Source organism: Bradysia coprophila (assembly GCF_014529535.1).
Source record: "Bradysia coprophila strain Holo2 chromosome IV unlocalized genomic scaffold, BU_Bcop_v1 contig_84, whole genome shotgun sequence".
In the NCBI taxonomy this organism is placed as follows: domain Eukaryota; kingdom Metazoa; phylum Arthropoda; class Insecta; order Diptera; family Sciaridae; genus Bradysia; species Bradysia coprophila.
In genome coordinates this window covers 4,238,186-4,255,893 of record NW_023503376.1, presented here as the reverse complement: position 1 = coordinate 4,255,893, position 17,708 = coordinate 4,238,186, and the positions used below count along the sequence as shown (strand labels likewise).

The 17,708-nt window shown below is 34.8% G+C and overlaps 1 protein-coding gene across 1 annotated transcript; it reads left to right on the top strand.

Moving 5' to 3' along the window:
• The first annotated feature begins 10,735 nt into the window (after window positions 1–10,735).
• LOC119072562 (putative gustatory receptor 28b) lies at window positions 10,736–17,708 on the top strand. Its single transcript, XM_037177802.1, has 5 exons — window positions 10,736–11,531; window positions 16,843–17,029; window positions 17,099–17,316; window positions 17,388–17,546; window positions 17,605–17,708. The coding sequence occupies exons 1-5, from the start codon at window positions 10,881–10,883 to the stop codon at window positions 17,680–17,682; spliced, it is 1,293 nt and encodes a 430-aa protein (XP_037033697.1). The 5' UTR covers window positions 10,736–10,880; the 3' UTR covers window positions 17,683–17,708.

The following is a 17,708-nucleotide window of genomic DNA, read 5'->3' as shown; positions in this document are numbered from 1 at the left end:
CAGGATTGATTTAACGTCGGAGCTTAAGAAGCTGACAATCATCTGTTATCGATAAATGACAATACAAGCATGCGATGAGCCCAGGCTAGTGTTCCCTTATTATAGCAAAACGTACCGTTCAACAAAAGAAGTAAAAGATTGACATGTAAAGAAAAGCCAAATTCGCCATGTTTTCTTTTTTGGGATTTTTTGTGGTTTGTCAACGCTTGTGACACATTTGTTTAACAAATGAAAATCTAGATTTTTTATTTAGTCTTTCATTCTTATTTCGAGCGTGTTCCTAACCAAAATTTTGAAATTAGAAATCTAGACTTTTATTCGTACAACGAAACTCTTGTGGAATCGATTACAAACCAAAACAACTCCCAAATTAGAAAACGTGTCAAGTTGCACTTGTAATATCAAACACTTTGCTGAAAGCAATAGAAGCAACAGAATTATAGATCAGTGGTGCATCTACTCCAAAAACCGGCGCCCTTTACTCTACCTAACTTGGACCAAAAATAGGTCAGCAAACTTCACGCAAATCTCGACCTTCCGACTTTTCCGTCCCAGTTACGTAAATATTCCAGATTCCGTCAATCCACCTCTATTTAGGAATAACAGTAGACCTAGCAGAATCATCTTAGGATGCCTCTTCATATCGTCCTGTTAAGTCAGCTTGAAAATTAAAGATCTCTGGCAAAAATTTTTGGGGAAAGTTCATCAATGAAAGTAGATAATTAGGTATGGCCAGTCCATACAAGTCGGACACATATACGGATTTGCATGGCGCCACCTCAAACGAACTCATTTCTAGTGGAAATTTGCACTAGAAATGAGTTCGTTTGAGGTGGCGCCATGCAAATCCGTATGTGCTCCGGCTAGAACAAATTTGAACGTTTGGCCATACCTATCTATTTACTTTCATTGAAGTTCATAAACTTTATAAAATCCAATAATTGTCAAACGAGCCACAAGACTACAATCTTCGGAAAATCTAAAATATTTCCACATTTATCTCTGTGCTTACGAAACCAATTTGTACCGTCAGAGTAAACATCTTGGCTTCAGCATGGAATATTTTTAATCCATCGGATTGGTGGAGAAATATTTTTACAGAAAATTATTATTGAGAGACATCATATTTTTGCTCTGCATAGATGTAACAATTTCTTTACCTTCTTCTTATAATCGCATTTGCCATCAACTCCAACCGTAAACATTCTGTTCATTTGACTCACTTTGCGCACTTGATATACTCGTTATGATTGATCTTTGTTGAGAATATTACTTTTTATTGTATCTGTGCACCGCACCAGTGAGACTTTTTCTTCAAGTATGTGACGGTTTCGTTGTTTTATTTGTTATTAATCACCAACAATTTAGCGTCGTTAAAGTTTATTTTATTGCAAACAATTTATCAGATAAATAAATGGCGAACACTCCCATAAAGTATATTCGTGTACGAAGTAAAATGTTCAGGCTTAATATGCTTTCAAAAGCTTATAAATATCCAACGCATTTTGTACATTAAACCAAGTCTGGGGAGAGTAAATCTGGTAGTACCAAAAATTGAAAAGCTGGCCAAAAACATCTGAAAATTGATAGTTAATTCCAAGAAAAGTCCGTAAAAAACAGTAAACTCGAAAATTTTAAAGACTTTTGTTTTAATTTGAGGGACACTCCTGAGAAGCTTTAGAAATTATTTCTTTAATTTTCAGAAGGCAATGAGTGTCGCAATGAATTATTTAAATCTGCTACTTCTGTTGCTTTAACTATTTTTGTTTGACATAAAATCGTGTACATCATTTGTCTTGACATACCCTTTATTATAAAAGAGAACACTAATCGCAGCTCACTTTTAATTTTTTTCGTCGTTGTCAAAAACAGATGACTTATCATTTCAAGAAGGTCCGAACAAGACTGCATATGTTCTACATAATATTGCGAATCCAGTTCCAGACCAAGAGTATCGTCTCAATTGCAATAGAAGAACTATTGCGCAACAGAAACCGAAGGGAGAGAAACGTCTCATCACACAACCCACTGAAGTATGGTCCGTTTTTGTTTCACTCTCTTTTGCATTATTTGCTTTGCATACAGTCAACTTGTAGATTTAGTTATGATGTAACGCATGCAGCACACATTACCTTAAAATTTATGCAGGTTGTGCTTATACAACAGTTTAGTGTAAAAAATGAATGGTTTCATTGTCTTCGACTTATATGCTACAAGAATTAACATTTTTGTGCAGAATAGAAACACTCCTCTTCCATTCAATGTAATATATTGAGGCTCGTGCGGCTCTTATGCAGTTACTTCAATTTCTCTCAGATATGAAGCCACTTTTTGCTAGACTTACAGTAAACAGTAATGGATGATTGAAGTTAACTTGCAATGAATACTTGAGTTGGTAAGGGTCACTCTACTTTTTCTTTGCTGGTCACATATTTCTTTTGAATGACAATTAGCATAGAAATCACTTTGAAAATGATAAAATAAAAGTACCACACGTGAAGAGCTTAACATACAAATGGATAGAGCAAGTGAAATTTAATTCATAAAAGTTTTTGGTGCGGCTTTTAGACGTTCCAATTTTATGAATGAAATTCACCGAATCAATCGGCAGATACTAACGAAATTGTTCATGATGAATGAATGTGCTCGAAGGCATTTTTTGTCAAAATAATTTTATTAAAATTAAATTTGTAAAAGTGCCCAGAATAGTCGCACTGTTAGCCAGAGCCGGATTATAGTTTCCAGCGCCCTGGGCCGTAAGATTACAGCGCCGCTCAAAAATGTGAAAATGTTTTATCAATTTTTTTTAGAAACAAAATGAAATTGAATTTTAAGAAAAGTTGTCTAAATTATGTTTGCTTGTGAATTTTAATTTTAAGCGACCAATAAATTCCTACTTGGATTTTTTGTGATAGAAATGAACATAAAGTTGCGAGCGGAGCGAGCGAATTTTTTTTTTTGGTTCACCAGCTCGACTTAGTGAAAAATGATCTCAACATATTACCCGATTTTCCGGTTATCAAACGTTTTTCTTTGTAATTTGTCTCCTGCGAGGTTTATCGCTTGTAACTCATTTAATACCCGAATTCTTTTGAAAACAGTCCTACCAGACGTGCCCACAGAAGGCAAAACTATTTTTATTAAAAATCCTCAATCCTCAACAGCGGAAGCTGATCGAAAACAGGAAACATGCACTTGTCTTATAGAGGTATCCCCAGATACATGTCATTGGAAAGGAAAATGTGAACAGAAATTTGTTACTTAAAACAGTTTTAAATTTGTTGATGTTCGCTGATATCGCAAACGTAAGTCAGCAGCTGTTACTGCCACAGAAAAAATATTTTTTGATAAAATTTTGACAATGCCAGGAAATATTCGAGTAGATTAACTGAGTCTCCGATTTATACTTCAAACTTTGAAGTTCAAAGGGCATTCATCATGTCACAACCCATGCATGTTTGGTGTCATTGGAAAGCTAAGACCAGTAGCAACAGCCCTTGATGTTTTTGTGATTTTTTGTATGCATAGTAACCATCAGATGTTCACCGGTGTAGTCAAATTTTAAGCATTTTTCCAGCCGTTCATATCTCAGTTCAAATAAAGTTTAAACCAAACAAGACCTCATTTGCCCCGAAAGTGCATGCAATTACCTTTGTAATGCCACTTCACACGACCTTGTACGTTTCATGTATATGGAGATACCTCCACAAAAAAAGGAAAGTTTTCAGTATTCGATCAGTTATACCACTGGATAAGAGTTGAGTACTTTTAAAAAAAATAGTTGAGGTTTCTATGGATTATTACCTATCTAGGCACATATAAATGCGTCCGATTTCAATAGGACCGTTTTCAAACGAATTCCATTTATACAGAAAAAAATGACGTTAATCGATAGTAACTGAGCAAGAACACTGTATCAAAATCGAGATCTAAACCTCACTTTGATTGGTGTACATTTTGCTTGTGTACTTTAGTCTTACTTTCTCAGCGCCCCTAATTTTCCCAGCGCCCGGGCCCGGCCCGCTTGGCCCGCCTTATAATCCGGCTCTGACTGTTACTTTCCTTAGAGTTGGTATTGATTTTTGATAGAATCGAATCACGATCAACGTTGTAAGTGTCCTTTTGTTACTATGCCAAAACTTTTATTTCACGAACTTGATGATGGTATCTCTTCCACCACCCACTTAGCATATGTGGCTAATTCCAGCAGCTATCCACGTTACTTCTAAGAATTTTACTAAATTCAATGGAATTCTACTGAACAACAAAGGAATTCCGATGAAATTCTTGTGAATTTTATAAAATTCCCAGAAGTAATTACGTTCCAGCAGCTGTGCAGGAATTAACCGTATTCATTTTCTTGGGGCCCATAGTATGGTCGAATGAAACTGTACAAAATCATCATATAAAACACAATACACTCGACACATCATCATTCATCATTTACTTTTCTGCATGAGACTTGGCCACTGCAGATGGAAATTGTGCTTTTTTTCTCCCCGGAAGAAATTAATTTTCCCATTTTGTATGAATTTTGTCTAAATACATTAGATTTGTACAAAGACTGCAAAGACTTCCATGAGTGAAGTTGGTTCCCGGTTTCCCGCAGTTTTTCCATCAGCGAGACCTACCCTAGCTAACCGTTGTTGCTTTATCCATTACCGAGATTACCGATACTATAAGTTATTATATCCATTTGTCTGCATACTCTTTATTACGACTTCACACAGGTGCAGCATATAACACATATATCATTTCATGGTACTTAAGACACGTAATTAGATGTATATCTTAGCGAACTACTTTTTTTCTTTCTTTCTCCTTCATTAAATCTTTTCCATTTTCGCATCGTTCGACGCAACAAAATGCAATTTCAATCAGAACAACATTCATGCATTACACGGTGAAGTTACAGTGAAATATGCAATCGAATCGAAATTTATTTACAAAAAAAAACAATTGAAAACAATGAGATGAATGGAATATTGCATAACCGAGCGCATTATTTAGCACGAACAGGTAAAACTGTAGTGAAATATTGTTAGAAAAAAGAAGTGATTATGACGAACAATTAATAAAAAAAAAATTTCCATAAAGAAAATCGCGGAGAAGATGCATTCGTTCATTCTGCTGTCTTCTCATGTAATCTACAATCTTACGGTAGTATCACTTTGATGGAAAGTATCAGTCAAAAACACTCAAAAGAGTAAAAGTGACGCAAGTCCCTGTGCATACTTCCAAAACAACTGATATCGCTGGAGGTGACGCATTCTGCGCTTGTACGCAAAAACTGTAACAGCAAAAATTTGACCAAAGAAATTCAAGAAACAAAATTTTACCAAAAAAATTTTGCGTCACAAAGTGGCAGATGGTTCGGACGTATTAGGACATATTCTTGCCTATTTTAAAAAATTTCTTTAAAGTACTTTCCTCAACATCTGCCACTTGTGACGCAAAATTTTTTTGGTAAAATTTTGTTTCTAGAATTTCTTTTGAGTGTTTTTGACTGATATCAGTTCTTTTGGAAGAATTGGTAGATTGAAAAAATTTGAAAAATTTGAAAAATTTGAAAAATTTAAAAAATTTGAAAAATTTGAAAAATTTGAAAAATTTGAAAAATTTGAAAAATTTGAAAAATTTAAAAAATTTTGAAAAATTTAAAAAATTTAAAAAATTTTGAAAAATTTTGAAAAAATTTGAAAAATTAAAAAAAATTAAAAAATTTAAAAAAATTTGAAAAATATAAAAAATTTGAAAAATTTTAAAAAATTTGGAAAATTTTCAAAAATTTAAAAAATTTTGAAAAATTTAAAAATTTAAAAAATACTAAATTTAGGGAAAAAAATTTGAGGCGAGCAGAGCTTACCAAATACCAAAAGCGAACAAATTTGTTCTACCATACCCATCCACACACATACACTTAAAGGTGTTCTTATATGGGGCCTATATGGGAACTTCGAGGAGCCCTAGCTCCGAAACGAGGCCGGTTCCCCCCAAATTTTTTTTTCTGGAATGTCTTAGAATGACGACTAGAATCTTCTCCCAAAATTTCAACAAAATCTAAAGAAGGCTTTAGAAGATAGGAAACACGGACGGACGGACGGACGGACGGACGGACTAACAAAGTAACGTAGGATTTTTTCATTTCGTTTAAAGTACTGAAATTGACCAAAATGTATGGAAATGGGGCTTCTTGGAAGATTTTTTGCGTGGCCAAATTTTAAGCTGCAAGAACGTGTGATAGCTCGTTGAACTCGTACGGACGCCTATTTTTTTTAATGGTAATTTGGAGTCGTTTGTCTTTGAATTGTAGAACTTCAATATTTGCTGTATGGTTCTGCAGTCTACGACAAAAAAATTTTTTTGAAATTTTTTCTAGTAATAGGACTTGCGTCACGGGCGCTATGCTAACGCGCGCCCATGATATCCACCTCATCAGCAACTCATCAGACACGTAACAAATAACTTTTTTGCAATTCCTATTTTATCATGCATGAAAATCATCTCTAATCTCTCCGGTAATGGATTAGTGTGTTGCGAAATAACAATTATGACATTTTTATCGCACACCGAAAAAGTGTCGGAGTGTCGCTAATAAAATTAAAATTAATCGAAATTTCGTTCATGGATATTTACCACTAATATAGTGAGCCAAACTCATACGTCTTCTGTTGGCTAAGAGTTGCAGTTTTATTTCGACTTTTTTTTTAGATAATTATATTCCGTCTACGGTCGTCACTCATGTCATGGATATGATGGACGTAAATACATATTATGCATAACATGGCACGATGGGATACATTTAATAATGTCCCATCAATATGTAAAATAACAATAAAAATTTAAAGAAAGTCTAACAAATCCGAGGTTCGTGAATTTTTGAAAATTAGTTTTTTTTCCACTGCATAGAAATTAGACTGAGTTCCGCAATTTTTAATAAAATAAAAGAAAAAAATGCAAAAACGAAGAAAAGGAACAAACACAGTTTAATGATTAGATGCGTGAAATTAACAAATTTTAGTTAATGAAAAAAAAAATGTTTGTGACGAGAAGAATACATATTTACGCAAATTCATGTGGATATTTGAAGGTGGTAGACATGGCAGAATCAATTTCATTATGTAAATATTGCGAAAATAGATAAATTTCCTTGATACGGAAGTGTAGTCAAATTAATTTAGTTTACGAAAAGAGGTTCAGAGAGCAAAACTCTTCTTCCAACAATCTAGTTCAATGAGTCAGGTATTTATACCAAAAAATATTGTGTGTGGGTTGCATTGATGGATTGACTGTAATTATTTTTTGAATTAATTTGTTGGATTTGTACAAATCTATTGACTAATATTTAACTAAAAAAAGCAAGCATACAATCTGCAGTTACTGAATCTGTTACTTCTTTTGTTGTTAACACTGTTAACGGGTTGATACAAAACAATATCTATTTTAGCCCATCCCAATGTAGTTGGCTCAGCTCAAACGTTTTATACCAACGAAAAATTCGTACGAACAACGAAGTTTGAGTTGAAAGTTTGTAGTCGAAATACAATGAATTAATGATTTCGGTGTGCCGATCTAGCAACTCAGCTGGTTTTGTATCAGCTGGTGAACATTGTAGCGATTGTTTACTTCGAATTTATCTTGCTGGTCTCTATATGCGTTTGTGTGCCCTATGCAAAAGTTGACCATTAGTGTACCCAACGTCAAATTTATCATTATATGAAGAAGATTTTCAGTTCTGCAACAAAACAATAATGCCTGATCTTAGAGTAATTATAACTAGAGAGGAAATTTCGAACAAAATTACGTAAAATATGTGGTCCCAACATCAAATACGAAATGTTTGGAAGTATGTGTTTGCCCTCTTAATTAAGAGGGCAAATTTCGGCGCATAAAATTTGAATTAAGTTACCAATCATTTTTTTTTTTACTTTTTTCTTGTGAAAATTGTGAGCTGGACTGTCATTTTCTGTGATTAAGAACAATGGCGTTTAATTTAAATTACGATCCCCCAATATCTCAAATTCGCTTGGAAATTTGGTATACAAGACAAGTAAACAGATTCTGTCGGAATTTTTTCATTATTTTTTAAGGAAAGTCATTTTTGCACTGTCCCTCGAATAAAGTTGTTGACGGATAGTTGAATTAATTTATTTATTCTGAAGATCCGACCTATTGCTAGTAAAGACAAGACATTGAGACAAAACGCAACCACATCCAACACGTTGATCTGTGATTATTTCTATTGATGTCAATTTTTCAATTTTTCTCAATTTTCATTTATTTCCAAAAAAAAACTTCTTAAATTAAACACACAGCGTAGCTCCAATATACGTTACAATTCTAAGGAGTTACAACACTTTCGATGAAGTGGTTTTCGCATACTCTGGTGCGTTTGTACACATAACATTGCTGATTGTTTAATTGAAGAATTATTTCTTTCCATTTCTTGCAATCGGTTTGATCAGACGGAAAACTATGTCAAAAAAAGCTGGGGAGACAACATGCAAGAATGAGATTATGTGCACATCAATTACTAAAAAAAACTATGTTTTCTGCTTCGCAGTACGGGACATACACCCTTTAATAGAACAGGAATGGACCATCACAATTTTATTTATTTTTTGTTAGTTTCACTGGTGAAATTTAAAAATAAATAACTTTCAACGCATAAGACTGTTTAGATGAACAACGTCAATAAATATTTTGACAGAAATCTCAAATGTATTGGTAAGTGTATTGGTAGAAGCTCTACGTAAATCATTACGTAAATGTATCTTATACACATTGATGTCGGGACCGCTTTTCGTAGTGCGAATTTCCTCTCTAGGTATAATTACTCTAAGTGCCTGATCAGTCTGTAGTTTAAGCTTTACAACGATACCACACTTGCCATGCCATACCAGCCTCACAACAAGTATCTGTTACGACATTTTGTTTGTAGCAAGGTTTTCAATTTATCATCTATCTTCGAGTGCCCGTTCCTTTCGGAACGGAGCTTTAAGCGACTCCAGATGCACGTAATTATCGTAAAAAATGCTTCAAATAACTTAAACCACTTATTAGTGAAGAATGTAGAACAATTCCATTCATCCGAAACGAACGGGCACTTGAAGATAGATGATAAATTGAAAACCTTGGTACAAACAAAATGTCGTAACAGATACTTGTTGTGCGGCTGGTATGGCAAGTGTAGTATCGTTGTAAAGCTTAGACTGCAGGCTGATCAGGCAATATTGTTTTGTTGCAGACAGGGTCAACCTGTGTATTACAGATGAAGCCAAGTATCGAGTATGGTGAAAATAAAATTTTTCAAATATTGTACAATTCAGACAAATTTTGTAAAATCCATTCTCGGCGTTTAATAGAGCATGGAATCCTCTACCAATATCACCATTCAAAGAGTTTCAAACTTTCTTCGTCTTGGACATATCACCATTCAAAGATGTCGAATTTTCGACTTAAGCTGGCTGTAGCTATGTGGTTAAGTTGTCGAGGGAAGCCATTTCAACACGAATTAGCTTAGAATTAGTCCCTCCATCCGTTGCGATAACAATCTGTATTCAAATTGACTCTTCGGTCCCGCACGGCCATGAGTGCTGGTTCTCCAAGAGGGCTGGATGGATCCGCGAACTGAATATGGATACTCATAGTATTCGAGTCCCTCAATAATAACATGAAAAAAAATCAGAGGTGGTATCGCGACTCTATTTAAGTTTTGTTCAACTCCACCGTGAAATATTTTTGGGAAAATATGGAAAAAATTGGGAAAATGTTTCCCAAAAATAGTAAGATCATTGCATTGGTTTGGCCTTTAACATATCCGAAATAAATCTTCCCAATCTTTATTTTACATGAGTACAACTAGGATGTAGTGAACTGAGTTTTTTTTTTCTAATAATAAATTGAGTGCTCAGGACTGGCATAACAACCCCAACACAATAGCAGAACAACGACTGCCTTCGAAATTAAAATCGAACGAGAATGCTGTAGCACAAGAGAAAGAAGCCACAAAAGTAGCACACCATTTCGTCTAATTCGATTATTGAATTTAATTACGGTATTGGTTCTTTGGTTGATCAAAATCACATCAAGAAATAAGACCAAAAAAAAAACTGGTCGAATGGATGCACTTGACCATGGAAAGTATTCAAAAACAGCTTTACTTAATTGAACATCACGAAAAACCATTATGGATGAATGCCAAGTCTGCCAAAAAATAATAATTACCAGGTTTCGTATCTTTTTGCTACTGGTGTGTCGAATGAAAGAAAAAGTTGATAAAAAAAAGGAAAACCACAATTCGTGTAAGGCCGTGAACATTTTATATGTAAAGTTTGGCATTGCAATTTTTTGGATATTAATTTGATCAAAATTTGATTGTTGCTATTGTGCAAGCAATTAACTCTGAAAGCCACAATTTTGTGCATGCACAAAACACTGACAAACAAAAGCATCACTAATATGATAAATTACACCGTTTTAACATACCATGCCGCACTTCGTAGTCATACTAAATCTCCGAACCATTTATCATTCCTCAATTAATTAATAATTACCGTGGCAAATACGGTCTGACAACTTAATTATAATTTTTTGTTGTTCTGCGTAAATCTTCGACTGTAATAAACCGAAAAAATATCAGCGGAAAAACGAATTTATCATTTTCCCTTATCAGTCAAATTAATTGGTGAAAATCTAGCGATTCGGAACATTTTACCTGTGTACCTGTTACCAGTAAACGCATTCGTTTACGCGGAAAATATATTCAGATATCATTCGGCTTCCGTCTGTTGACAAAATGATCTGAAAAGCTCGGGTCTCTTGATAAATACTGTGAAAATCAATTAATCGCTCCGAAAGAAAGTGAAAAAAGACGAAAAATGGAAAAACTCAAAAAGTTCCTCCGAACGGTCCATGATTTCACCAATCCAACGGATGTATTTGTCGCCCAACGACCATTGTTTCTGATGAGCTTTTTGGTTGGCATATTGCCATTGAATCTGACTGGCCGGGAAGGTAAGCGACGCCTTGAAGTGACCGTGTTCGGATTTATAATCACCGGAATGTATGGCCTGGTCTTTGCCGTTTGTTACATTATCACACTGATTCGACACAACAGTTTGACGGGATATTTCTTCCAATCGGACATTGCTAACATTGGCAACACATTAACACTGTGTACGGCTTTTATGACTCTGACCGTGACGTTCTTGTCGTGCATCATTCGTCGTTTCAAGTTGATTGCCGTGTACAATATGTTGGCGAAAATCGATGGAAAATTGAAGGATCTGGGCATGGAAATTGACTACAAAAGTACGTTGATATTCATTGGCGTATCTGTTCTAACGTTTGTCCTGATTTACGGCTTTTATTTGGGTGGAAGCTTTTGGCTGTTAATATCATCCAACGTTTTTCCGAATTTTACGGTTTGGATGACCTTTTTCCTACCGCATGCGATGACATCAATGGTCGCAATTATGTTCATGTGCATTGTTAAGCAGATTCGGCACAGGATTCGATGTTTAAATGTGGTAAGCAAGAATAACTTGTTACAGACGGCAAGCATATGACCAGTATTATTATCGGGTTAGTCGGTGAAGTATCGAATTAATCATGTCCGGAGCGATAGCGGAGGACTTGACGCAGTCTAACTTCCAAAAAAAGAACGAAGAAAATTTTTTGAGACGCGGCAACTATATATAGGCGAGAATTTAAGTTTCTTTCCTTTGGCCTGTATCACCACAAATCCTATTCTATCTTATTCGCGCTTCAAATACGAGCAAAACGAGCTATCACTCGACTATGTAACTTTAAAATTGCCGGAGATACATCGTTTTGAAGTTGGTCATTTTGATAGAAAATGCACCAAATTAACGTTTTCCAAACAATCAAAATCTTTCAACTTACTCTGTATGTTTCTATCTGTCTATCTGTCTATCTGTCTATCTGCCTATCTGTCTATCTGTCTATCTGTCTATCTATCGACGGTCGATCTCGGAAACTAGTCAGCCAATCTCCATGAAATTTTGCATGAACCTCAGGGTGGGCATAAAAATGAAAATGTGCTACGCCACTACCCCAGGAAAAACCAGAATTTTGTTTTATTGGTCTCGAAGTGGTTTCTGAGTGTGGTTTTCGAGGGTCGGGAACGCGTTTTCAGCTGTAGCTCAGCTCTATTGAAACCTGCAGGGGCGTGTGACCCATCAAATGAAAGGTATTCGCCACACGAATCGAACAAAAAAATAATTAGAAAAATTGGTGCAGATTTGGTTGAGCTAGAGTGGTCAGAGTGACCAAATTTTGAGCTACTCGAGCGTAGGATGAAAGGACTAATATTTTTTGGCTTATGAGAGATAGAGATTTACTTTCTTCGGCAAAGTCTCAGAGTTTTACGAGTAGAACACATTGGCATATGTGAAAAATGTCGAAAGTTGGAAATGGGTGGGTCAATTATGTTTTTAGAGGTATTTCTTGAATGGTGACAGATAGAGAGTTACTTTCTTCGGCAAAGTCTCAGAGTTTTACGAGTAGAACAGAGGGGCATATGTGAAAAATGTCGAAAGTTGGAAATGGGTGGGTCAATTGGGGTTTTGGAGATATTTCTTGAATGGTGGCAGATAGAGAATTACTTTCTTCGTCAAATTTTCGAATTTCGTCAAATTTTCGATTTTCGTTAAATTTCGTCAAATTTTCAAATTTCGTCAAATTTTCAAATTTCGTCAAATTTTCAAATTTCGTCAAATTTTCGATTTTCGTCAAATTTTCGATTTTCGTCAAATTTTCGAATTTCGTCAAATTTTCGAATTTCGTCAAATTTTCGAATTTCGAATGGTGGCAGATAGAGAATTACTTTCTTCGTCAAATTTTCGAATTTCGTCAAATTTTCGATTTTCGTTAAATTTCGTCAAATTTTCAAATTTCGTCAAATTTTCAAATTTCGTCAAATTTTCGAATTTCGTCAAATTTTCGAATTTCGTCAAATTTCGTCAAATTTTGAATTTTCGTCAAATTTTCGAATTTAGTCAAATTTCGTCAAATTTTCGAATTGCGTCAAATTTCGTCAAATTTTCGATTTTCGTCAAATTTTCGATTTTCGTCAAATTTTCGGTTTTCGTTAAATTTTCAAATTTCGTCAAATTTTCAAATTTCGTCAAATTTTCAAATTTCGTCAAATTTTCAAATTTCGTCAAATTTTCAAATTTCGTCAAATTTTCAAATTTCGTCAAATTTTCAATTTTTGTCAAATTTTCAATTTTTGTCAAATTTTCGATTTACGTCAAATTTTCGGTTTTCATCAAATTTTCGATTTTCATCAAATTTTCGATTTTCGTCAAATTTTCGATTTTCGTCAAATTTTCGATTTTCGTCAAATTTTCGATTTTCTTCAAATTTTCGATTTTCGTTAAATTTTAAAATTTCGTCAAATTTTCGAATTTCGTCAAATTTTCAGGGAATAGTCAACATAGCGGTCACTACACAGCTTACATTACAATTCGGAATCAATGACACCTTCTCAATGATACAAACTTAACGACAAAACGTTGGCCACGTTTGGCTAAAAATGTATATGTTCTCTTCTATGAAAGCGTTTCTACACGTTAAGTTATATAGAATATAGGTTTTCATATTATTTGCATTTGTAATGTGTGCAACATTTACAACGATTTTAATAAAAATTTGGAATACGACTTCAAATGTTACTCTTACAATGTTCATAAACATATTTCAAGGTTTCATATGAAGTAATGAATAAATTTATAGATGAAACGATATTTATTGATATCTTTTATTTTTGCATAATTAGTATAAACATTTTTATGCTCAAAATAGCGGCAGAATAAAATCATTTGCATACATAGTCCATAACTTAAAAAATTAACAGTGTCACATCTTCACAAGAAGACGTAATATTGCACCAACTTTTTTACTTCAAAGTAAAATATGGTTTCATTGAGCGGCGTCTTACAACTAATATTGGTATCCTATGGATATAGATCGTAAGTGCGCTAGGTTAGAATGGTCCGGAGCACTGAGTATGAGTATACTAGATGCGGCACTGCACATTACGCATTTTATGCAAAGATTACTGTGTAGAGGTAGACTTTACTATTGCGAATTTTGACAACATGCACATACTTGAAACATTTCAAATCAAAGATGTGCAAAATTAGCGTAACAAAAAGACTTTTGAAATTTTTGCATAAAAAGAGACAAAATGTGGAGCCTTGATTATCAACACTATTTTTGTTCACAATTATGGACCATTTCATCATTGGTACGTATTAGCGTGTTACTAAAACAACTTTATGCAACTCAGCATCACAATGTTATCAGCTGAGTTCTTTCGAAGTTTGACACTAAGTCAATGTGCCGTTCTGAAATAATTTAGCCGCCGCCGATCCCTTACCAGTCGGCGCACCGCCGCCGACTATTTTAAAACCGGCACACACCTCTAATTTTCGTCAACTTCCGACTTAACTTCTAAAACGACTGATATCCCGGCAAAAACTCTTTCAGAGCAAAGTTGGACGCAGTCTACAGTCTATATGTGTGATAACTTCTAAAACAAGTGATATCGCTAGAGGTGACGCTGTCAGCGTCGTTACGCAAAATTGAATTTCACAGCCAATTAATTGAAATTAGCTGATCTAGTTTTCCAAACCATTCGCCAATATTTTTTTTTCAGAAAAAATTTTAACCAACAGAATTTTGACTGAAAAATTTTCAACAAAAAATTCTGCGTCGCAAAGTGGCAGATGCTCACGGACAAACCTACGAGAACATTTAATCTGCCACATGCGACGCAGAATTTTTTGTTGAAAATTTTTCAGTCAAAATTCTGTTGGTTAAAATTTTTTCTGAAAAAAAAAATTGGCGAATGGTTTGGAAAACTAGATCAGCTAATTTCAATTAATTGGCTGTGAAATTCAATTTTGCGTAACGACGCTGACAGCGTCACCTCTAGCGATATCACTTGTTTTAGAAGTTATCACACATATAGACTGTAGACTGCGTCCAACTTTGCTCTGAAAGAGTTTTTGCCGGGATGCGATTTTTTGGGATTTATGGTTTAGGCGAAGCTTAGTCGAAACCTAAAATGGCGGCCACTGTTACCGAGGGAATCAAAAAATCTTTCATATCCGAGTAATCCCAAAATCCGCCAAAAAACCCTAAAGGGTAAAAGTGTGACGCAAGTCCTTGTTTCTACTTACAAAATAACTGATATCGCTGAGGGTGACGCATTTTTCGCATCAACGCAAAAGTGTTATCAACAAAAAATTGAACCAAAAAATTTAAGATAGAAAATTTTAGAAAAAAATTGCGTCACAAGTGGCAGATGATTCAGGACATATTTTTCTCTATTTGAACTATTTTCCTAACAGTAGTTTCCTCAACATCTGCCACTTGTGACGCAATTTTTTTCTAAAATTTTCTATCTTAAATTTTTTGGTTCAATTTTTTGTTGATAACACTTTTGCGTTGATGCGAAAAATGCGTCACCCTCAGCGATATCAGTTATTTTGTAAGTAGAAACAAGGACTTGCGTCACACTTTTACCCTTTAGGGTTTTTTGGCGGATATCAGTTCTTTTGGAAGTTTAGGTGTAAGGGTACCTAGTTTTGTAAGCAACTCATGTCGACAACAGCTGAAATCCAACAAAAAATCCGATGGAAGTTTGGAAGTGCCAGAGGAATAATCTTTCATCCCAAAATTTAGGAACCAATAACACGAATCCATCGAAAAATCTGATGGAAGTTAGGAAATGCCAGAGAAATCATCTGTCATCCCAAAATTTAGGAACCAGCCTCGGAACACTTCACTTTTATCGAAAATATCCCAAATCCATCGAAAAATCCGATGGAAGTTAGGAAGTGCCAGATTATCTCTCATTCCAAAATTTAGGAACCAACCTTGGAACACCTCATTTATATCGAAAATAACTCAAATCCATTGAAAAATCCAATGGAAGTTAGGAAGTACCAGAGGAATCATCTCTCATCCCAAAATTTAGGAACCAACCTTGGAACACATGATTTATGACGAAAATAACCCAAATCCATCAAAACACTTTTTCCAACATTCATAATTATTAGCTGAAAAAAAATTATTTCTTTTCACACACACACACACAACACACGCTGTTATATGGCATTGTATGGAAACTTCCAGGAGTCCTAGCTTGCATTCCCCCATTTTTTAAAATCTTATTTTGATCTAGGGCCCGAGATTGACCTATAACCAAAATTTCAGGAAAATCGTAAGAAACTAACTAACTAACGTAGGCGATTTTCATTACATGAAAATTCGAGATTTTGCTTATTTTCATACAAACATCAATATTTCGAAGTTCAATATCTCGGCCAATTTTGAAGCTGTAGTAACGTGTGATAGCTCGTTGAACTCGTATTGATGCCCAGATTCCAAATATCTAAGTTTGGGGGTCATTGGAGTTAAGAGGGAGAACTAAAAAAGTTGCTGTAAATATGCTCCGCCGTCCTCAAAAAAATTTTTGTTAAAACATTTTTGGTAGTGGACTTGCGTCACGCCCGCTAACTAACGTGCGGGCATGATAAATTCCTATAAATCTCAATACAACCCAATGAAGACCCCTCGAGTCTATTACTTCCATCGATGAAAGTATTTTGAATCGATTGATTTCAAATCTAGTACTTCAATTATTTTACCATGCACCTTTCTATATAAAGGACCATATTAACCAGAGCTTGTCATTGTTTTTGTCGTCGTTATCAATAACAGATCTTCCATTAAATATTTTTCCTTCTATTTCCCTTCCTCCTTATCAACGAAGACTTTAACGCTCAACTGAACTAAAATTTCCAGATTTTAATGAACCTTTGCCAGAGCTACGTCAATGGGATCGCTTCCAAAGGATCGATTAACTACATCAAGTCAAAGCGCCTAGTTGGAATAAATTCTAACTTTTCGTCCACCAACAAAGACATACTGTATGTACTGGAGGAGACGTGTCGGCTCCATGAAGATTTGTGTGATACTTGCTTCATTACGGGTATATTGTATAAGAAACAGTTTACGTGAACTGTTGAGACAATGGAGAATTTTTTGTTTTTATTAACAGAACAATATTTCGGCATCCAAATGCTAACCATTGTATGCATAGCTTTCCTTGTCATAGTCTTTAACAGTTACTATGTTCTTGAAGTGGCTTTGGGCAACGGTCAGTACAATAAGAATATTGGTGACAAGGAATTCGTTGTGTTTTTCGTCTATCAAATGGGCATGTACGTTCTGGCCGTGTTGGCTATCGTTCAAAGTAGTCATTCAGCAACGGCTGAGGTGAGAGCACATTTTATTATAAATATTTTCGTCGGATGGTCTAATCGGTTCTGTTTCGAGAATGGTTTCAGAATGAAAAATGTTCCATTTTCGTGCACAAATTGTTGAACATTTTCTCGGAAATTGAAGTGAAGGAGAAGTTGCTGCAGTTTTCGATTCAATTACTTCATCGAAGGGTAAAATTTACAGCCTTCGGATTGTTTCCATTGGATCGAACATTGATTTTTACGGTTCGGATTTAGCTGATTTTGAAGAGGAAAAGATGATTTTGATTCAATTTCTTTACAGATCGTCGGAGCCACTACCACCTACCTCATTATCTTGGTGCAATTTACATTGAGTAATTCGCTTAAAGCAAATATTTAGTGAATAAAACTTGTAATTTAATAGAA

Bases quoted from the DNA above. Each gene is read 5' to 3' on its own strand.
- LOC119072562 (XM_037177802.1), top strand. From the start codon at position 10,881: ATGGAAAAACTCAAAAAGTTCCTCCGAACGGTCCATGATTTCACCAAT. The intron at 11,532-16,842 runs GTAAGCAAGAAT...TAAAATTTCCAG, and splicing joins GGATTCGATGTTTAAATGTG to ATTTTAATGAACCTTTGCCA. The intron at 17,030-17,098 runs GTATATTGTATA...TTTTATTAACAG, and splicing joins TGATACTTGCTTCATTACGG to AACAATATTTCGGCATCCAA.